Below are 25,426 nucleotides of genomic sequence, written 5' to 3'. Positions count from 1 at the left end.
CAGCCAGCGCACCGCCCCGCAACCGCCTCCTCTGATTGGGCGGTGCGGAGGAGGGCGGGGCCTCTGGGCCGCACCCGCCGCCGGTTCCCGCGGCCGCGCCGAGGTGGGCGGGGTCAGGAGTGCGGCCGCGCGTGCGCGGTGCCGGCGGCGAGCGGCAGCAATGGCGGGCAGCGCCAAGTCCTTCCTGGCCGACGCGGGCTATGGCGAGCAGGAGCTGGACGCCAACTCCGCCCTCATGGAGCTGGACAAAGGTGAGCCCGCGAGGGATCGGCGCTGGGGACGGCCTGGGCAGCTGGGGCGGGGTGGGGGCTCGGCTTGGTACCGCTTTATCTGCGGCGGGGGGCGGAGGAAGGAGCCGGCGCTGGCGGTGCCTGCGGTAACTCTGCCCTCTCCTTTAGGCCTCAGGTCCGGCAAGCTCGGGGAGCAGTGCGAGGCCGTCGTTCGTTTTCCAAGGCTCTTCCAGAAATACCCGTTCCCCATTCTCATCAACTCGGCGTTCCTGAAGCTGGCCGATGTTTTCAGGGTGGGGTGAGTACCGCTGTGGTCTGTCCATTCCGGCCTGCTCCCTGGGAACGCGCTGTGCCTTTGGCATGTCGCTGCTCTGGAGTCTGGGATGTCGTGCTTGCCTGACAACAGCGCTGTGCTACCCACTCTGTCGTGGTTGTGCTTGATTGTAACTTGTTTTCCACTTCTTTAGTGGGCCTAAAGTAGCTGTGAGTGACAACGATACAGTTCCTTTCCCTCTATCCTGATGTGAGATTTCTCTCCCTGACTGGTTTAAGTTCACTTGTGTAAATTTTTGCTCCATAAGCACATTCAAATTGTAGCTCATAAATGGATGAATGAGCACATGTGCGAATTTAATCTCCAACAAAGCTCGAAGTGTAGCTTTTCCAAGTACCTGCTGTCTGAGTGATGTATATAATGGAATCAAAGCTGCTTTGTAAAAGCTTGCTAAAGTGTTTGTTGGGGTTGTGGGATTTCACTCTTGTCTTCAGGAAGGAAAATAAATTTGCTCAGCACTTGACAGTGGTAGTCAGACTTCTCTGTCTTAGTCCTGGATGTGTTTTTCCAGCAGATTTGGATCCCTATGTGTGCATGAAACAGACATTTGCTTACACCCCTCCTCACTGATGTCAACAGGTTCATTTCCCTGGAACTGGGCTTTAGTTTGACGCTACCTGAACTAGAAAATAAAGCAATAGTATATTAATAGTCTCATTTTTACTATATCAAATGTTTCTAAAGCATAGACCTTTCCTTGTTTTAATTTGCTCCCAAAAGTTGTAGTTAAATAATTTAGTATCTAAAGTGCTTGAATTTTTGTTTCAAAACAGCCTGACAAAGAAACGTGTGTATTTTTTAACAGGAACAACTTCCTGAGGCTGTGTGTGCTGAAAGTTACTCAGCAGAGTGAGAAGCACTTGGAGAAGATCCTAAATGTGGATGAATTTGTCAAGAGAGTTTTCTCAGTAATCCACAGCAACGACCCAGTTGCTCGGGCTATTACACTCCGGTAGGTACGGCATGAATGGTCCTGGTTGGCTTCAGATCTGATGGATGATTCTGATTTACCTCAAACCTGTAGGTAACTCTCAGTGTTTTCATCTGGAACAGCAAGGCCAAGTGCAAGGTGTTGCATCTGGGCCAGGGCAAGCCCTGGTACCAGTTCAGGCTGGGCAATGGATGCACCAAGAGCAGCCCTGCCCAGGAGACCTTGGGGGTGCTGGTGGATGAAAAGCTGGACATGACCCAGCCACGTGCACTGTCAGCCCCCAAAGCCAAACGTGTCCTGGGCTACATCGAAAGGAGGCTGGGCTGCAGGCCAAGGAAGGGGATTCTGCCTCTCTGCTCCCCTCTGGTGAGACCCCTCCTGCAGTGCTGTGTCCAGCTCTGGGGCTCTCAGCACAGGAAGGACACGGACCTGTTGAAACAGGTCCACAAAAATGAGCAGAAGGACCGAGCACCTCTCCTATGAGGAAAGGCTGAGAGAATTGGGATTGCTCAGCCTGGAGAAGAGAAGGCTTTGGGGTGACCTAACTGTGGCCTTCCAGTACTTGAAAGGATCTTACAGGAATGATGTAGAGTGACTTTTTACAAGAGCCTGCAGTGACAGGAGAAGGGGCAACAGCTTCAAACTGAAAGAGCGTAGGTTTAGATAAGATATTGGGAAAAAAATTCTTTGTTATAAGTGTGGTGAAGCACTGGAATAGGTTGCCCAGAGAAGTTATGGATGCCTCATCCATGAAAGTGTTCAAGGCCAGGTTGGATGGGACTTTGAGCAACCTGGTCTAGTGGAAGTTGTCCCTGCCCATGGCAAGGGATGGTCTTTAAGGTCCCTTCCAACCCAGGCCGTTCTGTGATTCTATGAGTGAAATAAAGGAGGCTTTTTATACATTGCTCATGAAGTTTAAAGCAAAGACATCTGTCTTTAAAAGGTGTGAATGATAAGGATTGGTGATAACAATAACAAGATTATTAAGCACTTAGGATGGTGAGAATTTTGTGAATGGTCCCAGGCAAAACAGAATTTGCAGTGTTGAAATTTTGTGTACACCAGAGGAAGAAACTGAATCTGATGTATGCATAACCCAGACAGTAGCTGTATGCAATATATCATGTCTTGCCTAGGATACATTTAGACCAAGTGAAAGTGCTTCCTTTTGTGTCAAAATAGTTTTTGTTAACTTGTAACCAAAACTTACAAGAACTTTGTTATGCTTGCACCTGTTTTTCATTCAGCCTTGTCCTAGTTAGAACTGCTAGTTGATCTCTGATCAATAACTTCTAAGGAAATGCTGCTATTTTACTGATTGCTTTGAACGTCTGGGAATCAAGTGGGAAAATAAATAAAATTAATCTGTCTTTCTTGTCACACTGCTGGTTTGGAATCTGTCTCTCTAATGGTATCCAATGATCCTTTTAACTGCATCTTCCAGCCCCTGTGCGGGTGAATTCAAATGTGAAGAGAGCACTTGTCTTTCTTTGTATTCTTTCTGTACCTCCATCTAGAACTGTTACTGATTTTACTGCTGGGAGATGGGAAGCATTAACAGGGCTTTGATTAATTAGGTCATATCTCCATTTCTTTTTTCTTTTGATATTTCATTTGAGATTATGCTTTCATGTCCCAGTGTCTCAGAAATCTGTAAATACAATATGTCTGCATGGTTTTTTGTAGTTCCTGCTCAGTGTTCTAATACAAGATTGCAGTTGTTGACTGGCATTGATGGTTATCTTCACAGACTGCTACAATTTCCAGAAATCCCCTCTGTTTGTTTGCAAAAATACTTAAATTACTAATAAATTCACAGGATACATCAAATAAAATGTTAAAATAACTGTTGGTTCAGTAATTTCAGTTTAAAATCTTCTGTTGACTTTTTTTGTTGTCCTCCTTGAATAGTGTCAATAATGAAGAACATGTTGAAAGAAAGAGCTGCTTAAACAAAACTTTGTGGAATTTTAAAGTGCAACCAAAAGTGTTGCACTTTTTTTCACTAATAATCTTATCTTTCATCAGTGAAAGGTATTGGGAATGAATCATGCCATAGTGAACTCTTGATTTTAAAAGAGTTTTTGCTAAGTTTTTCACTGTTCCAATTTCAAACTAAAAGATATCAAAATGTAATTAAATTTTTATCAAACCACTGACACAACCCACACAACAAAATCTGTTACATTTAATTATGTACTTACTTCTAGCATTTGCTTCTGTAATAGTCATGAAAGAGCACATATTTATATAAATGTACCCTTTTAACCAGTCTTTTTACATTTTTATTCGGTTTCATTATTTCTTCACGTTTTTCCTGATTTTGCTGTGATTTATTTCTGTAGGATGTTGGGCAGCATGGCATCTATCATTCCAGAAAGGAAGAATGCACATCACAGTATTCGCCAGAGTTTGGATTCCCATGATAACGTGGAAGTTGAGGCTGCTATATTTGCTGCTGCCAACTTTTCTGCACAATCTAAGTAAGAACTATTTATTTTTTTTCACTTTTTCATATTACAGAGAATGGAAACCTCCATTAACACTGACTTTCACAAACCTTGCTTTGTTCTGTTGTGCTGTCCTTTATAGCAAAACAATTATGTGGAATAGTGTTGTAAGGAAATCTGAGTACAAGTTCAGCATTTTTTTTCCTAAAATGGAAAGCTCAAATATGAGATTGAGGACTGGAATAGCAGCTTTAATCGTGAATTATTTTACAGAAATTATATTAGCAAAATGAAGTGCTCCTTGTCAGTTTTTGAAAGCTTTCATTTTCTCATTTGGTCATGGCTGTGTGTAGGGATTCTGAAAAGACTTTGGCAGGCACTCTCTTTATGTAACTTTTAATTGTTAAAGCACAGTGTTTCATCGTTCAGTCAATTGTTTGGGTTTTTTAAAATTTTTAATTAGTTCTTCTTCATTTTTCATTTCACCTGTAACTTTCTTTTCTCCCCAGGGATTTTGCTGTCGGAATATGTAATAAAATCAGCGAGATGATTCAAGGTACATTTGTATGTTGAATGATAAAGGGGAAAAGCTTTAATTTCTCTGAAAATTCTTTATTATTCATATTTACATATTAGATATCAGAATGCTGTTGCCCTTAGATGATTCCAGTTTTTAAATTAGCTGACCAATGATCTGTCTGGTTATCTTAAATCCTTCTAAAATTTAAGTTTTTGAAGCACCTGTTTTGTACAGAATAAAACCCCATGTATAGTGTGATGAATAAACTTGCATAGAATCTCATAGGTTGCTTCAGAGGACTTAATTTCTGTGTTACCTGCAGTGAAGCAAGGAGCAGCTTTCTCAAACAACCATGAAAGTGCTTGATAGTGCTGTCATTTCACACCTAGTTAGAACACGAGTTACTTGAAGCCACTGCAGGTGTTTGCACAATCTCCTTTCAGCAGTGGTAGCAATCCAGACACACTTTGTGCCTCACAACTGCCAAAAAGAAAGCCAGCCTAAGGACTAACTGTGGCTGTGTTTCTTTCCTTGTTGCAGGTTTGGCCACACCTGTGGACTTGAAGCTGAAGTTGATCCCTATTCTGCAGCACATGCACCACGATGCCAGCTTGGCCTCCAGCTCCCGGCAGCTGCTGCAGCAGCTGGTGACATCCTACCCCTCCACCAAGATGGTCATTGTCACCCTGCACACCTTTACTCTGCTTGCTGCTTCTTCTTTGGTTGACATTCCCAAGCAGGTAACTCTTCCTAAGGCATGCCTTCATCTTGAAGTACAAAGCACATTTTAAACCCACTCAGATCCTGCCTGCTGATCAAAATAAACAGTGATGGCTGGGCTGGGGTTGGTTGCTCCTGTGTGCTGTTGAGGAAGAATACCCTGAAAACGGCTGCTGCTTTCATATTTTTTACCTTTTCTGGTTCCATTTCCAGGTGACTGTACCAAACACACTATACCTTTTTTACAGTTCATAACATGTCTCTTTCTAAATCAGGGATTCAAATCAACAAGGATAGATCAGCATGCAGGAAAATAAACACCCAGACTTCTAAAAAGACTTCAACTTGCCTGTGGAAGCCAGGCTTCACTTTGCACTTCTGTATATTGTCTTGGATTGTGGGTGTGCTCTTTGTCTTTCTTTCATGCAAGCACATGAATATTTCAGTAGCATAAGATGCATTTAAAGTGTATTTCTTGGAGAACTCTGAGGAATTTCAATCAGTTCCTTAAATTCAGGGCTATAAAGCAAGTAATGGGAAAGCAGTGATGGAAAACTACAATGCTTTTTATGCTCTGATAATGAGCTTTGTGGATGTGATTTATAGAGCAGGTCTGAACACAGTGACACTTGAGACTCATCCAGCAAATCCATGTAAAGGAGTCACAAAAATTTATTTGCCTTCTTTCAGCTGTACAGCTGTGCAAGGCTGGTGTCTGTGACTGTTAGATAATAGCATTGATCTGTCTGAAACTCTCTGCTGTGGCTCACTTCTGTATTTCAGATGATGCTTCTGATGGTACTGAATCTAAGTCTACTGAAACAACATTAGAACACTTAAAGTGCTGCTTTTATTTTTTTAATAGCAGTAAACATGGATATTTAGGCTGTATTTCTGCAGCACAACAGCCAATACTGCATAAAACTGATGTAGCCAGGGTGAGGATGGAGACTGAAACCATGGCTGGCATGTTCGTACTTTTTTCAAGTTTTGGCTCAGTGTGCTGAGCATTTCTTCCTCAGTGCTTTTGAAAGTACTTCCTTCTAGTAGCATCACTCCTAAACAATGAATTTTTTTTTTCTTGCAGATTCAACTTTTGTTGCAGTACTTGAAAAATGACCCCAGGAAGGCTGTGAAGAGGCTTGCAATCCAGGATTTGAAGTTGTTGGCCAACAAGACACCACATACATGGAGCAGAGAAAATATTCAGGTCTGTATGTTTTTTAAGCTAAAGTTTGTTATGAAACTTCCCAAGGAGTTGTAGAATTCTTTCCAGAGGAACTTGGGAGGTAAAGAAAGGAGTGACATGCATCTCCATACCCTTAAGTTAGGTTACTCTGCCAAGCATTAAGTTAGGTTACTGGCCAAGTATTAATGAGCAGTTCATGGAATGTCTTCAGCTGGGTAAGTTGACACCCAAGGACTAAAGTTTAAGCATTATTTCTGAGTGAAGGCATGTGCCATGTAGGGAGCCTTTGTACAGTGAGGAAGTAGCTTTTCCATCTGACCTGGGAGCTGAATGTTTTCACGGATCTTACCACACTGAGTACACACCAATGCTCTGGTGCAAAACAGAGCCTCTGGGGTTTGTCACAACATGTCATCCAGCAAGGTGTACTTGAAGGGACAAGTAGTATTTTGATTTCATTCCTTAGCATTAATGGGTTTTTTTGCAATAGTAGCCTTGTGACTCCCGTTGTATCAGTGAGAAGGTGTTCATAGTGCACCTGTGCTGTTTGAGGAAACTAGAGTTATATTGTAAATATTACTGCTGCCTTCTTTCAGTCGCAGTTGCATGTGAATTTTCTCTCCTTTCTCTTTTTTCTGGTAGAAACGACTGGAAAATAACTTCAGTTTACATTAATGGGAAAGGAAGTATTTCAAGAACTTAATGGCACAGGGTTACAGCTCTACTTTTTCCTGGGTCATTTTTTCTTTGCTTTTGTTACTCTTGGAAGCTACTTTAGATCTGTGCTGTTGGAGCATAAGGCAGCTGGGAGGAAAAACTGTGCAAGTTTTTGTTAACAATCATGTGAGAAATAAAGCATGTTCTGCTTTGTCCCCAGTTCTTGGAGATGATGATTTGGAGTGTGCAGAGCTTTTTCCTTTAGTGAACTGCTTTATTCTTCATAATGGGTTAACTCCAGAAATTAACTTCCTTTTAGGAATTTTAAGGAATTATGGATTTATGGAATTTTTTTTTTTGCAGAGAAAACACTACTCTATCCCATTATATTTCATTAGTAGTTATCTCAGTACAAGTGAGAGACATTGATAACGTGACTTGCATTGCCATGTAGTGTTTTGAAGTAAAGTGGGTGTCCTGATGGTTGAAATGCATAGGGGAAAAGTTCCACTGATGTCAGAACTAAGCCAGTGACTAGGTTAAAACAAAATGAATTGTCTGAAGCTTGCTACTGCTTGCTGAATGGCATACAGAAATAATAAGAGTTTGTCTGACTTCTGAAATAAAAAGTTGACATTTTGAGTTGGGAAGTTGTTCTCCATAGTTACTTACGTTTATACAACAAGGTACTGGAAGGGACCCTCCTTTTCCCATGGCAAGACCTGCCTCTTGTACCTCTTTACCAACAGACATGGGTTAGTTTCTTCAGCTTTTTAAGTCTGTCCTCTGTAGGTCAGTTGTGAAGTTTGGTCTTTGAACTATGGAGGCTTTACTGATTTCTAGACATCAGCTTCAGAAGCTCTTGCTGTATAGAGCAGTCCATCCTGCTAATTCCTCTGTGCTCCTGGCAGTCTTCACAGTTACAGTCTCAGAAATGCCCTGAGAGCTGATCCAATAGCACTGGAGTAAAACATCAGTGTCTTGGGAGACATTGAGACTCATTATCTACCCCAATCATTAGATCTTCCTCTGTCTGTTGATGCCATTCTATTCAGTGGATTAGCAAAATACTAATTGGTACAAATCACAGATATGTTTAGAATTTAGCCCTTGCACAATACATATACCTGATAAGAACACTCTGGGTTTTTTTCTGTTCTGTGGAACTAATTGTGTTGTTTTTCCTTATTCTGTTACTGGCTCTTTGTCATTCAGTTCTGGCACACTCTAAAGCAGAGTGTATTTTCTATTTATGTCTCATATTACTGTCCCTCCTGTTGACTAAAAAATCAGTGAATGACTAATCCAAAATCAGTGAATGACTAAATTGTGGCAAGTGTTGGCATAAGGAATTGAGAACAATGTGCATTTTAAGAGTTATTTAAACCTAGATGTGATAAGGCCTGTGGTAGGATGTGGAAAAAGGCACAAAAGTAAGACAGGAATTCTACTACAAATGAGTTAAAACACTTTAATTTATTTATCAAGAACCTTAAACTCCTGTTGGACACCAATACTGCTAAAGGAAATGACACCTGAAACTTTGCTCTTCAGAGGCATATTTTTATATTAAACCTTGCAGATTATTTTGCATTGTAACAATCAATATGCCTGTAACTGTCTTAAATTCTTTTATAGTTCTGGATCAATGAGACCAGATAATATTTTTGGCAGTGATTTTTAATTAATGAATGACTTATAATTGAGGTTTTCTAGCATATAGGACCCACTGTCACTTTTCTGCAAGCCACATCCTCAGTCCTCTAAACCAGATACTTGAGGACTTGACTTGTGATTTTAGTAGAGTGTTTTCTGTGGGAAAATCTTGATTCTTAAAACTTCTCAGAGAAGTGCAATTAAATTTTTCATACTGATAGCTCATGGGACTTAGCTCTGTGTTTTTTTTCCTGCTGATTTTTAGGCACTCTGTGAATCTGCTCTTAACACTCCTTATGACAGTTTGAAGATGGGCATGTTATCTGTTCTTTCCACATTATCAGGGACCATTGCCATTAAACAGTACTTCAGCAGTGCTCCAGGTAAGAAAACTGGATTAGACCTTTGGCATTTTAATACCTTGGTTTTCTGCTGATGATCAGTTTCATCTAAACACTTTGTAGCATTTTCTAAAATTATTTTTGAACTTCAGAGCACTGAGAGTCAGACTGTTCATCATATGTAAACTTGAAATGGGACACTGTATAGTCATGACTAATGATGGTTTTGTTTTGTTTTGTGGGTACTGTGGTATATGAAAAAGGCTTTTTCCTTTGGGTCTTCAAGTTTTCTTCATTTTGTGGAGAAATATATTGCCTCTCAAATCGCTGACCTGCATTCTGCTTAAGGTGCTTTGAAACCATGGATTTGCATAATTTTTGAGTAGCAAGGGGGCTTCATGGTGTAAGAGTGGGCTGGCATGTTACTCTTCCACCCATGGAAGTGTAACAAGTGGGCTTGACCTGCAGCAGTACCAGGTGAACCTCTCTGTTTTGTGACAATATTCTGGAGAAATTGTAGAAAAAGAGTAGACATTTAAAAGTGAGTCAAGGTATCTTGTTCTCAAAATTATGATCACACTCTTTTTCCTTCTTGAAAGCCAGACTGCCCTAATGAGTGTTATGAGCTCAAATACATGGTCTGCAGAAATTAAGAAAAAAAAAAAAGTACATCCTCTTCAGTCATTCTGGCATGACTTAATAATTAATAGACTCACCAGCTTTTTTTAATCAGACATAATATTTCTTAAGGCAATAGTTCTCTGAGTCCTGAAATATCAACCTTTAGGTCCAAATGTTCTTTCTCATGTGTCTAACTTATGTAATGTTCAAAAATGAGAGACTCTCTGGTTTTGTCTGAAGAGAGAGAAATATTTTCATCCTATTGTTTAAACATAAGAAAAACCCCTAAATTGATATAATTGTTTTGCAGAAATGTACTTAAAGATCTGTGGTATATTTATGGGCTGTGCAGTTTTATGTTCCATTTGCCTTGCTTCTATTTAGGAGCAGCAGCTACAACTGCAAGGTCATTTGATTTGGTAAAACTAGCCCAGGAGTGCTGTTACCATAATAACCGTGGCATTGCAGCTCATGGGGTGAGGATTCTGACCAACATATCAGCCTCCTGCCAGGAAAAAGGTAAGGGAAGGCAAGGGCATGGATGTGGCTCTGTTTACAGTCAGGCTTATGCACTTAAAACGTATTAACTCGTCCTGTCTGTGAACCTGGCTGTAAATCTGTCTGATCCCTCATGCTGGTCAGGGAGAATGGGGACTACAATCTAGTAATGAATACTCTGTATGGTTTTATGAATGGTTGGGAAGGTTCCGTCTTTGTCTCATTCACAGAAAATTACTGTGCACAGTAGAACTTGTGCTAAATGAATGCTTGTTTTACCTTTGCTGTAAGACTAGTGAGTTGTTGGTCAACCTTTGAAAGCCCTTTGCACAAAGTCTGTTGCAAAATAATAACAGGGCATTTAGAAGTCTTAGTCCCAAGATTTATGCATGCTGTGCAAGTGTCAGTGTGGCTGCTGAATAGTTACCCAAGACATGGAATGGCAGAACTGTTTCTCATCAAAGTAAAGTAAGGCAAAGCAGAAGTGTTAGGAAGATTTTTGATCGTCATGACTGCAACAGCAGTGCAAGCATTACACCAACTATGGTCAGAGAACAGAAGAGAGGACAAACTAACTCTCTTTCTTTTTCTAGATCTTTTGCCTTTGGAGCAAGATGCAGTTTTTGGCTTAGAAGCTCTTCTTGTTCTCTGTAGTCAAGATGACAGCCCAGGAGCTCAGGCAACCTTAAAGGTGACATTACTGTTGTCTTCCCCTTCACAGCTGTAAATTGTAATGACAGCTTGTATAACAGAGAGGCTGGTGTGCACCAGATCCTTTCTGGTGGAAGCAGAACAAACTGGAGAGAAAATGAGATTTTTCTGGTTTGCCCATAATCAGAGTTCAGAGCAGCAGAGAAACTGAGCATAGCTATAGTACAACTCCTCTCTGCTCTAGGATAAGAGGATTGTTGCAGGTGGCAGGGAACATTCCTCTCAGAGGAACAGCTGTAATAAAACACGAACATTGGATGGAGGTGTCTCTGGAGGACAGAGAGACTTTGCTCTTTGGAGATGGAAATGTAATGTACATTTTCACGCCATTTTAATAAATTATTATTCTTACTTTCCCACTTCAGAAGCTATCAGTAATTTTTCTAGTTATTTACCTTAAAGGCTGGTGGTGTGAGAGACTGCTAATGTTTCTTGAATTTGTGCTGTGTTTTTGTGCTGGTAGCTCAGGGACAAAGGCTTGGGCTCTTAGAAAAATCTCATCTTTTATAGAGTGCATAGTTCTGAAAATACCAGATCTGCATTCCTGCAGTGCTGCTTGCAGCTAAGTGAGTGTGCCTGGCTTTTTTGGTTTTGGAGACACTGTGTTGATTGCAGCTGTGGATTGTGTGCGTTGCAGATCACGCTGACTTGCATGGTGAAGCTGGTGAAGTGCCGCCCTCACCTGAGCCAGTCCGTGGTGGAGTCCCTGCTGGCACAGCTGCACAGTGCCCAGGACAATGCCAGGATCCTCATGTGCCACTGCCTGGCAGCCATTGCCATGCAGCTGCCTGTCCTGGCAGATGGGATGCTGGGAGACCTGATGGACCTCTATAAATTAATTGGACAATCTGCCACAGATAAAAAGCAGGAACTCTTGGTAAGACCTCCCTTGATGGATAAAGTCTGTATAAACAGCTGTGGATGGATTGCATTTTAAATGGCAGCTAAGACATTTGTTATGTGTCCAGGTTGATGTGCCAGTCTGTAGCCACTATTTTCAATTTTGTTTTAACTTCTGACTCCGTATGTTCAGTGTAGAAATACCTCCTAGATGGAGCTGTACTATGCAGTGTATTTCATGAGATTTTCCAGCAGATGGCACTGCTTAGGCAGACCTGGCTATTGAAATTACTGGGGTATCTCTAAATAGTGGTTAAAGGCCAAATGGCAGCTAGCTCCATTTATATAGGGTGCTCTAAGGCAAATGACTTAATACACTGTAAGAGAGAAAAATGCTTTCATCACATCTACTTGGAAAAGAATTTGAATTTTAAAAAAGAAATTACGAGCTTTCTGTTAATTTATTTGGAGCATTTGAAATATCCTAGCTAAAAGGCAGAGTAGAGCTGCTTTAAATGAAAGTTACTTTTATCTACAAGAAATACTTGGGTTGCTGTAACTATTTGAAAGAGATGACTGAGAAGTTTTGCAGTTAAAATATGTATATGTAATCTTCTATGTAGTTTTCAGCCCAAAATAAAACAGAATTTTTTTTCTTCTTTAGTTACTGAAATATAACTTTATTCATCACTCCTCCACTCTCTGCTAGGTTTCTCTTGCCACAGTGATATTTGTTTCCAGTCAGAAAGCTTTGTCCACAGAAATCAAAACTGTTATCAAACAGCAACTTGAGAATGCCTCCAATGGATGGACAGCCTACAGGATAGCCAGGCAGGCTTCCAGGATGGTAAGTGAAAATACCTGGAGAAAAATGGTTTGCTGTGATTGAAGGAATGCCAGGGATTTCTTTGAATTGGATAAGGGAATAAAGAAAGTTGTAGGACTTGGGAGGAGGAAGTGAATGGGGGGAAAAAATAAAAATCACTTTCTCTCCCGATTCTCTCCTAATTCCCTGGAATGCAGATTCAGATATATAACATTTGGGACACTCATCCCATCAAAATGTTTTTTTCACTTGTCCTTTTGAAGTATTTGAGAAGGAAGGAAGTGATGTCCTGGCACTTTCTTGAGCACATACCTAATCTGTATTGTCTGACTGCTCTTCAGAATGTGATGTATGGTTCTCTTTCTTCAATGTGAAAAAAGGAAGAAAAATATACTCTTCCCCTTTTCCCTTCAGTCAATTCACAGTTGGGGTTAGAATTACACAGAAACCCTAGTATGAGATGCTGAGATAAATTTCCATAGTTTTTTCTCATCTTATTGAATTATCGTATGTAAATAAATAATATACTTTTTTACAGGCTGGTATTTCTTTAAAGTAAGCACTTGTGCTTTTTATTTATTATTGGGATTGCCACAATCAAATAATTCGAAAAAGTTTCACTATTTCTGTTTTTAAGCTGGGAGTAGTTCTGGAGATGTTCCTGTTTTCTTATTTGTGTAAGTTTTGTAGAAATCCCCAGCCTTCTTTCAGAAACATTCTTGTCATTACAGGGCAACCATGACATGGCCAGAGAACTGTACCAAAGCCTGCTGACTCAGGTGGCTTCAGAGCACTTCTACTTCTGGCTGAACAGCCTGAAGGAGTTCTCCCATGCAGAGCAGTGCCTGACAGGGCTGCAGGAGGACAACTACAGCTCCGCGCTCTCCTGCATCGCCGAAGCCTTGAAATCCTACCACAAAGGGATAGCATCACTGACGGTCAGCACACTGCCCTAGTGGGGATGTTTCTGCAGCATGGCTCTCTGGGTTCTGTTCTTAACTCTCTGAGAAGTTCTTAAATATGCCTGGCATCTGCCAGACTCTGGTTCTCCTCTGCAGGCATCTCAGTTGTAACACGCTGAGTCTCGAGAGAAAAGATCCTGTAACTCAGCCAAGTGTGATTAGATAGATTTCTCTTTGCTTTTTCTTCTCCCTCCACCCCTCATTTCCTGCCTTGATCAGATCATATGAAATGTGACAGATCTTGTTTAATTAAAGTGACAATACTTATAATTTTCCACTCCTTGCTTTGGCTGAATAAAAGCTATTGTAATAGTCAAGCCTGGGAATTGGCCTAAATTGGCTGCTGTCTTCTTGAAAAATAGAGAAGGATTCAATTGTCTTCCTCTCTCCTGCTGAGTTCATGTTGCTTTCTATTTGACAATGTGATCTCATGGAATCCTAACAGCAAGCTAGTAAGAAGAGGGAAGACAACTCTGTTTCATTAAATCCAACTGGTACCTGCTTTTATGCAAATACCTTCTGCTTCTCTCAAGTGGTAAAAATACCAAGAAGCTGTGTAATGTCTGTGAACATAAAAAAAAAAAAAAAAAAAAAAAAAAAAAAAAAAAAAGATCAGGGACCTTCAGTTCCTACTGTAAAGTCGCTTCTTAAGCAAAGATGATCCAGCTTCACACAATACTCTCTTTCATATTTTAATTTCCATGAAGAAATCTTTACATGCAGTTTTCTGTATGCCTTCTCAGTGAAGCTGCTTTGTTGTTTTAGTTCCTCGACAGTTAGGGTCATGACAATTCAGACATAAAGTTCAGATATTACTATTTATTAATAAAATGTCCCTGAATATGCTGAAAGGACATAAATTTCTACTTTTGTCCTCTGAAAGACCCATCATTGCTGAAGTGTTTGTCTTTAATTGTTGGCTGAGTGAATAAGACTTTTAATTCAACACTTCAAGATTTCTCTAACATCGAGAAGACATTGAGAGGAGGACCTCATCTAATTAGATGTTAATATTTAATACAGGCAGGAAAATAACTTGCTTAAATACGTCATACTGTGATCCAGTAATTTAACTGCCCCTTCCTTGGAGTTTGGGGTGCTTTCTCTGTTGAAGGATTCCTGTCTTCATCTCCTCTGCTGACTTCAGTTCCTGTTGCATGAGGTGCTTTTCTGGGTGCAGTGCCCTCCTTATGGATGATTGTGGTCCAGAGGAGTAACTACAGGTTTTGTAGGTTAGAGGGGAGGAAATTGGGTTTTACTGCTGGTTGTTGCTGACTTGTTGCATCACTCTGGACAATTTCCCAGCCATGCTTGAGTGTATCAGCTGTAAAAGGAGCCACTCACTGCTCTCTAGAGTCTCTAGAGCTCAGCTTCTCCAAAGGGAGTAAAGTGCCATAAAATGCATGTGACAGCCTTGCTGCTGAAGGCTTTTGCTCTCTTCCCTCTGACTTGAGCTTTCCTGTTGCTGCTGTTTCAGTGCAGAGCATGACTCAGCACTGCTGGTACCACAGACCAGTGGTGCATGTGATGAGTCTTGTGTAGCTGCTCCACTCGAGCTGGAAAACACAGTGTCAGTAAATCTCTTGCAGATGTTCAGCCAGCCTAGTTTAGCAACGATGAAATATTCAGACAGTGCCTTGTCGGAAAATTTCTCAATTCCTCCTTGATATACATAAAACTCTGTCTTGCACTGCAGAGTGTTCTTTCATGAGAGTTAGTGCACTTGAAGGAAAGAAGTCCCTCTGCTTTTTGGGCAAGAGGTTCTCCCTCCGAGAGAACAGGGGCTTGTCATATTGACCCCAGTCCCCATCTGTCTTGCTGTGTGCTTGGTTGTAGAGTTAGCAAAGGTTTTAAATGGGTCCTGCTCTTTCTGGCAGAGATCATGTGTCTCATTGGAAGAATTGGGGTTTTTTTTCACTGCTGGTGATCTAAAGAAAATACAAAAAAATACAAAACTTGAGCAAAGCACTTACACAGCCATTGATTAAGTAGCACCAATTCCAAATACGTTGATAGCAAGTGGTGGTGTGTGAAGAACTTGGCTGTGCCAAAGAAATATTTCTGTCGCTTTCAAAATGAATTGTAACTCATTTATTGCCCATGGCAGATAAGGTAAATTGCATTATTAATGAGACAAGTTTGTATTTCCATTACAAGAATCAAGTCCAATTTGTACTACTAAAAATGTCTGGATTTTCTGATATGAGTACTTTACTCTTTAAAAGCATGTACTTTCTGTAGAGTAATTACAGTGGAGTGTACTCTCTTCCACAGAGGGTTTTCTGAAACCATCCTTGCAAAATAAACTGAACAATTCCAGTTCAAAAGGGATTTTTTGTGCCCTTGGAGGAGGAAAAGCAGAGAGATAAGAGAGACTTAATGGTTTAAATATGAAATAGTCTTATTTTTTCAGTTGAAATCTAATTCAGCCGTTTAAACTGGTTACAATGGGCTGATGTTTGCTCACTTTAGTCAACAGTGGTCCAGTTCTCAGATGATGTGATGCTTTGTGAGAAACCACTTAGCTGGTTTTCTGCCAGCAAAGAAATGGTTCTTAGCAAGGTTTTGGGGTAGATTATAACTTCTTGCTTTGAGAAGTGATTTGGTGAGGAATAAGAAGTACTGGGGAAGATAGGCATGATTCTAAGAGAAAGTCTCAATGCTTTGTTTCTGGAGGGGGCTTGTTCTTCTAAAAATCCAACAGTTCAAGAAAAATAAGTAGTGGATTTTTGGCTTAATTAGTATCAAACGTTGAGTAGTGCAGTTTACCCCCTCCTGGGTGTCCTAAGCTGTCACAGATGCTTCTACAAGTCAGATAAGCTCTTAGGGAGCAAAGCTTCATAGAACTATATTTTCTGAACAATAGCAGCTTGTCTGCCTTCCTGGAATTAGTTTTTTACTGTTCTTATTTAGCTCTAGACCGTGTCTTTTCCCTTATCAAATGCAAGGTTCAGTGCCTCCATAATGTTCCCATCCATTTCACAGTTCCAAAAAAATCACCCCTTCCCCTCACTGTGGGTAACTTCTTTCTTTCTCTGCCAATTCTTTCTCTTCTGGCTGATGCAGAGCATCACTTTTTCAGTCCTTGTGTTTCTTGTTTGCTATCCAATTCAGTGTACTTTTTCTTATGGTGAAGACTCTCTGGCCTAATGTCATTTGAAGCCTAGTGGCTTGGCCTCGGAAAAAGAGGAAATAGGTGCCCTAACAGTATTTTAACAGCTTAAGTCATATTTGTTACAAGAGTGACATGCTTGGAATACAACTTAGTAATTGTGTAACTACTCTGCCATGTATATATAGTATGGTTGAAACTGAGCAAACCTGTTAAATGTAGTCTTTAAAAGCACAGCTTTTAGAATTGAACTTAAGGATTCAGTTTTCTGATGAGACTGTTCAGTGACACTACAGTGTAATTTTATAATTTCTGCTTTTGACCTAGTTTGCCAACATTCCTGTTACTGTGTTTCAGGCTGCTAGTACGCCACTTAATCCTCTGAGCTTTCAGTGTGGTTTTGTGAAACTCAGGATTGACCTTCTGCAAGCTTTTTCTCAACTTATTTGTACCTGCAACAGCCTAAAAACAAGTCCACCCCCAGCTATTGCCACAACGATTGCTATGACATCAGGAAATGATCTCCAGAGGTGTGGACGCATCTCCAACCAGGCATGTGCTCCCCTTCCACTCTTGTGCAGTTATGTTTGTGACTCTGGCAGGAATTTTGCTTCTCAGCAAACGTATTTAACAAAAGAAATGAAAAGTAGTTGTGAAGTGGGGTTTTTTTTTTGAATTGTGGACTTTGGTTTTCGCCTGTAGCTCTGAAAACACCTGCCTGTAGCAGGCTGTGTTTTGAAGCTGTGTGTGCCACGTGTGTGTTCTCCTCCAGTCATGCACACAGCTTCCAAGGATATGCATGTAGCAAGTCCCTTGGTACACTCAAACTTGCAGCAAGGCTTTTCACACCTTGCTTTGAAACCTTTTCACACCTTGCTTTTCACACCTTGCTCAGTCACTGTGAGTACTCAAAGGAAGAATATATATTCCTGAGGATGATTCTGCAATTCCTTTTGCTGAGAGTTGGCAACTGCCTTGGTACACTAAGGAGGTTTGCTTCTAAATCCATGTAGTCTGCAAGAAGGAACCAGTGGGTGGTCATTGAAAGACAGAGCAGTTTGATTGACCAGTAGGGGATGGAGGAGGTTGTTGATGGGGATTTTTTTCTTTCACTTTGTTTTTAACCCAAGGATATTTTGTTGGTGCAGGAAAAATACCAGTTTAATGCATGGATAACAGTCTGTCACTTTGATAATCTTTATCCAAGTGAAGAAGCAAGAACTTTATAAATTTTTCTCCAATATGCCACCTTGTTCCTTCAGTGTTGTATGTTACAGTGTAGTGGTTTTCTGGAAGCGTGGGGTTTTGTTTGGTTTGCTTTGCTCTGTGTTTTTGCCTAGTAACATTGTCTCTGCAGATGAAACACTCGATGGAGGAATTCCGAAACTTGGCTACCCGGTATGGGGATCTGTACCAGTCATCTTTTGATGCAGACTCAGCCACTCTAAGGAATGTAGAACTGTATCCTTTAAAAAATCCTAGAGTTTGTCTACTTTCCTTCTCATATGGACAGCACAAAGCATAAGAATCCTCTTTTCTGTGAAGACTGTCACAAAGTAATTTTGAAAGTTAATAACATAAAAATCAGCTTCCAATTGCTTAAAACCTATATGAAAATAATCATTACCATATTGTTGTTTGGAATTACTTGATAAACAAGTTATGACACAAAAATTGAAGCAGCCTATAACTTGGTATTTTCACAGTTCTTGCTCTTTGCTCGCTAAATGAGTAATGACTGCAGGATTACTTCACAGAAGTAAGGAAAAGTGCCACTAAATACACTGCATTTCTTGCTTTAGGTGCCAACTTTGAAAGTCTTTTAACTCCTTAGCATTAATATCAGACAACAGCAGAGCTGCCTCTTGATTTCCCATGCAATAGAAGCTCTGATCTTGGATCCAGAATCTGCAAGGTAGGTTTGATAGTTCACTGCATACTCCTTTTCTTATTAATAAATCCTTGAAGCTTTAAACCTAGGAATTCAAGGAATGTTCAGAAAGTTTCTCAGTAGACCTTTCTAATTATATTCTGGGCAGACTTGAGGATCTGTTGTTGTTGTGCTGTACCTGGCAGACTGGGGACTCTCTTTTGGGTTCTTCGTTTCATACTGATTCTGCTCTTGAGAGCACTATACTGGACTTACCTTAAATAAAGACTTGAACTTTTAATCTCTCCTTTAGCCACTTATTTTAATTTGTCGTTGTGTGTTAGATCCCATACCTGTTGCTTGCACTTGAAAGTCACCTTAGCTTCCAAACTATCCTATTCCCAAAGTTGTGAAAAGACCTGCACTAAATTAGTTCAATTTTTAAAGTAAAGCCATCACCTCTGGCTCTTTTTCTTAAGTAAACTTAAATCCGCTAAAAAACAGTATTGAAGTACTGATGAATTGAATCACTGTTTAAAACTCCAAGGCTGAAATTCAATGGAAAGTACTGAGGATGAAATCTCTCAGAGATCTTATAGCTGGTAATAAAAGTGAACGTCCTAAGTGACTTAAGTAATACTCATTATGAATTAAGCATTGCTTAGAACATGTATTAAGTCAAATTTGTATGAGGCTGGGTGTCTGTGAGATAGAATTCTATTCAAAGGAGGAGATTATAAACTTTGAGATTTAGTTTTAATTCTGACTGGCTTTCTTGCTTTGTGTTGCGAGACTTTCATGACTGTTACAAACACTGCAGGGTTAAGTAAAAGTCAGGGGAAATAAGTATGCTGAGTCTGTTAGACCTGCCACTACTTCAGCTGAGAGAGTGGAGACAAGAAGTGGTGAATAAGTGGTAGTTAAGAAAGATTTAAATGTAAAGGGCAAGTGTTATAATGGAAAAATAATTTAAAAACCAGAGTAAACAGTTTGAAAGACATTTCTTAATGGATTTTATGTTGTAATGTCGTATCACATCTGTTTGTAGCGTGCCTTCCAGGTTATGATGAAGAAGGTGAGTTAGACATAATGAAAAGTTTCTCTTTTTTTTTAGTTTCCAGGAATATAGTTCAAATGGAACAGCTCATGTTGAAAGTGAATATGAAAGAAGAATGATGTCTGTATTTAATCATGTGCTAGAGGAAGTGGAATCCCTCAACAGGAAGTATGCTCCTGTGTCTTACTTGGCAAGTAGCAGTTTTAAATGTATATTGTATAGAGAAAGGGGCCAAAACCCCAGAACTCCATATATCTATGGCTGGCAAGAAATTGGGAAGCATTCTCAGTTACTTAACATTCCTGACACAAATGGTCTCTACAAAGACACACTTGTTTAAAAATACTTCAAGAACCATTTTGCGAGGACGTCTGTGACCTCACCACTGGTCTGATTAAAAATAATCTTAAAAAAAAAAGTCTTTTAAAATAATCCTTTAAAAATCTTTTTAAAATTCTTTTTAGAAGAGCACAGGAGATGCTGATAAGGTAACTGTCAGGTCTCTGTCAGACCCCTCACCACACTCACATTCAAACACTGGAGCGCATTCCTTTTGTTCATGTTCTTGCCGTGAAGGAATTCTCCCGCTCCCACACAGGAGCCTGGCTTTGATCCCTTAGCTAGTGGTGGTGAACTCTGTGCTTTGTGAGTGTAGCATTTCTCTTATCAGTGCAGGTCATCAGAGAGCACAGTGTGGAGTGTGCTGGGCGCAAACAGTGAGCTGATAACGCCCTCCTTTACAGGGCTGCTGGGTTTGTCTCTCACTGCTCATGAGCATCATAAAGCTGAAGTGCACGGTAGTGGGAGCAAGGTAGTTTGTTTGTCATGGCTGGCAGCTGTTTGCCCTGTTTCTAAATCCAACAGTCCTTACCAATTCCAAGTAGGATAAAAGTAAATCATGTAAACCACAGCAAAGGTAAACCCTGTAAACTTAGTTGTGGCTGGCTCCACACCAAGGCATCTGAGCCAGAGGCATGGTGCAGCAGGGAAAGAAAGAGTAGACAAGAGACTTAAAACTTAATTATTGCATTAAGTTGTGGTAGATGCTAGTCTTTTTGCTTGGAGGGGAATTTTTTTTTAAGAGTTTTTTGGTTTTTTTGTTTTTTTTGTTGTTGTTGTTGTTTTGTTTTGTTTTTGGTTTTGGTGTGGGGTTGGTTTTTTTTTTTTTTTGTTTTGTTTTTTTTGTTTTTTTTTTTTTTTTGAGTGTTTTAAGCAGTTCCTGCTCTGCCAACTCTAACACTAGGACTGGAAAGATTTGTATTTTTCTTTTGCTTGGCCTCCTTGTTTTTTCCAGGGCAGAATACCTCCTTCAATAAGGGGCAGAACATAAACAGAGAGGCTGAATGTAGTCACTGTCGTCTTAGTGGCTGTAATTCTATGTCTGTATTAATATATTCTTGGATTTAAAATGGAAATTCCTGCTGTTTCAGTACCTCAAGTACATGTCTTTTTCCTCTGTCATGAATTATACTTTTTCTCAGTTGTTTTGTCTCTTGTTTCTTGCAGCATACAGCTTGTCTGTGCAATGCTGTCATTGCCTTGTTGAAGGTGCCCCTTTCATTTCAAAGGTACTTTTTCCAAAAGCTGCAGTCTACAAGCATTAAGGTATGTACTGCTCAAATAGGACCTCAAATTTTTCTTTACAGAGCCTTTCATGAGAAAAGCCCTACTGAAGGCGCAAAGCTTCAGCATTTTTAGTGAAGATACATAACTCAAATAGCATTTAGGTTAATCTGTTAGGAATAACTTGAATAATGTGTATATATAATTGTTCTGAACCACTAGACTGTCACTTAGGCAAGTGGGATTCAGTTCTTTGATTGCAAAGCCTTAAAGATAAAATGTAGCTGGAATTTTTGTGGATTCTGAGTCTGCAAAGCTGAATTATTCTGGTCCTGGGAGGGCAGCTTTTATAGATTTGTATTGGTTTTTTGTCCTTTTCCTTTAAAAAGCAATGTTCTCAGTATCTTGGAAGAAAATTGTCATATATATCCGCTCACTGACTAAGAATGACTATGTATGACTGTGGTTGTGGGGTTTTTTGTTTTACTCAAGTGCTCCTTTTTTCTGGGAAAAGTGAAAGCCTTAAGTTTTTTAATACTTACTGCATTTTGCTTGTTTGTTCAGTTCCATCTACTTGTGACTATGCTGTGGAAGATTTTTTTTTCCACATCTTTTGAAGAAGTGAAGTAAATGAAACTGATACAAAGATAATATCTGGTATTGCTGATGGTGTTTATTAATTAATATAGTAATGAGTCTCTGATAATGCCTATGTTTCCATTTGCTGATTTTCTTACCCAACCTCTCCTTGGAAATTTTCTATAAGAAGGTGTCCTTTTTCATCCTTGAATTTTGTTTGCTTTTCTGGAAGCTCATAATTACATTTTGATCTATTTGCTTGTGTTCCAGCTTGCTCTATCCCCATCTCCAAGGAACCCAGCAGAGCCTATAGCAGTACAGAACAACCAGCAGTTGGCCCTCAAGGTGGAAGGAGTGGTTCAGCATGGATCTAAACCCGGCCTTTTCCGTAAAATCCAGTCCGTCTGTCTGAATGTCTCTTCAGTGCTGCAGAGCAAATCTGGACAAGATTATAAGGTGTGGATAGAATAGAGTCAGGAGGAGTCTTAAGCTTTTTTGCTGTGTTTTGCTGTTCTTTTGTTTGACTCTGGGTAGCAGAATTTCCAGGATGAGATGAATGGGTGGTTCTGTAATCCCTTCACTCCTGCCAGTTGACATTCAAGCACTGGGGGCCAGAGCCAAGCATAATGTGTGGAGGGGATCTGGGATTTTAAAGTCTGCAATATGTCAATACCTTTTTTTAACAGCTCTTCTTCCAAACAAAGAGGCTTTGTGATGTTCAGAACAAGTCATTAGGAGTCTGCCTGAGATGAGGAAAACTCAGCCTAGCTATATGTCATACAAAACTCCACAGGGAAAAAAAAAAAAAAAAAAGAGGAATAGATTATTCTCTACCACATAGTCTCTGAAAATTTTTTATAGTCATTTTAAGGTTCTTTTATTTTGTTTGTGGAAATTGTGAGGACAGACTGTCCAAATCAAATAGCATCTGAGGAGACACATTAAATTCAAGTCAACCCTTTTATCAAAGATTGCATGCCTGAGGTTTAGGTTCTGCTAACGTGATGCTTAGTGGAAGGCCTGTTTTGGTGGATTTCGGGGTCAGGTTTTTGTTTGTTTTGTTGTTTGGGGTTTTTAAGAGGAATAGGAGAAAGTCAGTGGCTTGTAAAAGAACAGGAGTAGGAAGTGTGTGACGTTAGACTCCCATTACTTTGTTTAAAAGCAGAACCTCAGGTAGAAAATGACTTGTTAGCTTGTCAAGCTGTCTCAAGCATGCACATGTATTGGTTTAGGAGAATTGAGGACAGATTTTTTCCTTTTTTCTCCTCTCTCCTTCAAATGGAGAGCTGAAAGCTTATTTTTGGAAGGTTTATGTAAAATGGTGTTATAACCTTCCATCTGTGTTCTCAGATTCCTATTGACAACATGACCAATGAAATGGAGCAGAGGGTGGAACCGCACAACGACTACTTCAGCACTCAGTTCCTGCTCAACTTTGTGATCCTTGGCACCCACAACATCACAGTGGAGTCCTCTGTGATAGATTCAAATGGTATTGTCTGGAAAACTGGGCCTAAAACAACGATTTTTGTGAAGTCTCTGGAGGATCCATACTCTCAGCAGGTCCGTCTGCAGCAGCAGCAAGGACAGGCTCCATCCCAGCAGCAGCAGCAGAGAACTGCCTACTCGCGCTTTTGAGTCCCAGGAGTGCTCAGTTGGTATTGCAGTTTTTCTTGGACACTTTTTTTTTATAAATTTTTTTGAAGACTTTTTATTATAACCTTCTCCTAAAAAAATCTCAGATGCCAGTTTGTGGCTTTTGAAATCATCTAGGTTAAATTTGAACTTGACTCAGCAGAGGCAGCTGTTCAAATTTGGAGTTGTGCTCTTTCTATAAGAACTTCTACTAGATCTCTGACTTCTGTTTACAAACCTGTTTAGGCAGGCTCCACAAACTACAATAGCAGGGGACACTAAGAGTTTGTTGGCTGGTACTTTCCATGTTTTTTGAAGCACACATAGGTTCTAATGTCATGTTTACAGGACATTGGGGAAACACTTCACTTTGACTGGTTATACAGAAATGAATGTAATACCAAGTGTCTATCTTTTAATGTGAAGGAATTGGCAGGAATATCCAGAGATTCTTTTCCTGACATTTTAATAGCAAGTTCCAGTATCTGGCTGATGTATATATGTTAATACAATTCATCAGCACTACCTAATGCATACAGCTGAAATTAAAAAAAATTGCAGTTCACTTGTCACTGTCACTGCAGAGGGAGAAGAGTGGTTGAGGGGTTTCTGTCTGGGGAGTCTTGCAAGAGGCAGAGTTTTACAGGTGGGAATAATCACTGTCTCTCAGATGATATGGAAGATATTACTGTGTTATTTTTAAATTTTCACGCATCTGTGTTACTGGAGCTTTTAATTTTGTTGGGTTTTTTTTTTTATTTGCTCTTTTAAGAGGGAAGTTAAAATGAATGACAACTCGCAAATTAACAGCTTTATTTTTTAAAAGGAGTCCTTTATACCAAAACTTTGTACACTTATGTATTCTTTGACCAACTTGTGAAGCTTAATTGTTAATGTTACAAGATAACTTTAAATAGAATTTTGCCTATTCTAGATATGAGTCCAGAATAATTTTGGAAATACACTGCTTCATACATAATTTTCACACTTCCTTTGTGGTATAAAAGGCTGAACTGTATCCAGACTCACAGGCAGTAGATCACATAACATGACCTTCACCTGGTCTTCATAAATAGTCTCTGCTTATATCACTCTGCAGGAAAGCAGGACCCACTTGAGTGAGGAGGAAGAAGGATGGCACTTCTTACATCCCTCCCGTTGAAGCAGAAGTTTTTATTATTTCCTCAGCAAATTCCCATGATGCTGTTATTTCTTGAATCTGGTTTCATTCTAGAGCTGACTGGAGTTTACAGATTTTGCTTCTTCAAGTACAGAAAATATGATAATGAATTGCTGTAGGCTGAGGCTTCTTTTGCATAGCAGGGTGAAGAAATTTTTGCTGTGTTTTCCCATAGTAGTTCCTCTTGGCTTGAGACTATGAAAAAAAGGAAAAAAGGAGAAGTGATGATGCTAAATGTCATATCTTGATCAGGCTGTAATCCTAACTAGAAAAAATAATTGGAATGCAAGGTTGAAACAGAAGACATAAAATTGGTGAAAAGTTTAGCAGCATCCTTCTTAAATGATTTTCCTTTTGAGAAGGAGACACAAAGTGCCAGTGCTTTCAAGCTGACTGAGGAAAGTGGTGGTTTCTGACCCACTTTTGTGGTTCCATGCCTGTACTTTGGGGTGTGTGTATGTACATGCAGCTGTGTGTGCATACATGTACCTGTAGTACATCTAGTTAAATGGTCCAGAAAGAGGTGATTGACCTGCTGCTGTGTGTGCTCTCTGTCAGACTGAGGATCTGAACTCCTTGTGGTCAGTTGCGTTTTTTCATTAAAGCCATAGATCACTCTCTTTACCGCAAAAAACTCTGTATTTAAATGCAGAAAAAAAAAAAAAAAAGAGACTAAGAGGTCAAACAAATTTTTTTTTTCCTGCATAATGAATGTGTGTTTCATGCTGTTATTGACCAATATGTTGGTGGAAACCTTTGATGGTGCCTTTCCAAAACAACTCAGAAATCACAAGATATTTCCACTCTGGGGAAACAAACTTTTCTCTTATGTAATGTGATGTTCAGAGTGCGTAGCTAAACTTATGAGAAGCCTAGCAGGCAAAAACCCAGCCTTATCCAGGGAAAGCTTTGCTCTGGCCTGAGGCTTAATTGTCTGTGAGCTG

General features: G+C 40.0%; 1 protein-coding gene across 1 annotated transcript; it reads left to right on the top strand.

Moving 5' to 3' along the window:
- Positions 1-154: 154 nt before the first annotated feature.
- On the top strand, positions 155-25,426 carry INTS7 (integrator complex subunit 7). The gene is made up of 20 exons (XM_083856356.1): positions 155-251; positions 399-528; positions 1,370-1,516; positions 3,841-3,978; positions 4,455-4,501; positions 5,006-5,205; positions 6,273-6,395; positions 8,953-9,070; positions 10,034-10,168; positions 10,741-10,838; positions 11,496-11,735; positions 12,408-12,545; positions 13,256-13,462; positions 16,956-17,150; positions 17,956-18,059; positions 18,445-18,513; positions 19,583-19,715; positions 21,032-21,130; positions 21,938-22,123; positions 23,018-25,426. The coding sequence occupies exons 1-20, from the start codon at positions 161-163 to the stop codon at positions 23,303-23,305; spliced, it is 2,886 nt and encodes a 961-aa protein (XP_083712482.1). The 5' UTR covers positions 155-160; the 3' UTR covers positions 23,306-25,426.

Source organism: Zosterops lateralis, assembly GCF_965231275.1.
Source record: "Zosterops lateralis genome assembly, chromosome: 3".
NCBI classification, from domain to species: Eukaryota; Metazoa; Chordata; class Aves; order Passeriformes; family Zosteropidae; genus Zosterops; species Zosterops lateralis.
Note: the sequence above shows the minus strand (reverse complement) of the source record. Positions and strands in the feature narration are given on the sequence as shown.

Coding starts and splice junctions, on each gene's coding strand:
- INTS7 (XM_083856356.1), top strand. CDS start 161: ATGGCGGGCAGCGCCAAGTCCTTCCTGGCCGACGCGGGCTATGGCGAG. Junction 10,169..10,740: donor AGCCTCCTGCCAGGAAAAAG/GTAAGGGAAGGC, acceptor TTCTTTTTCTAG/ATCTTTTGCCTTTGGAGCAA. Junction 13,463..16,955: donor AAGGGATAGCATCACTGACG/GTCAGCACACTG, acceptor ACTGTGTTTCAG/GCTGCTAGTACGCCACTTAA.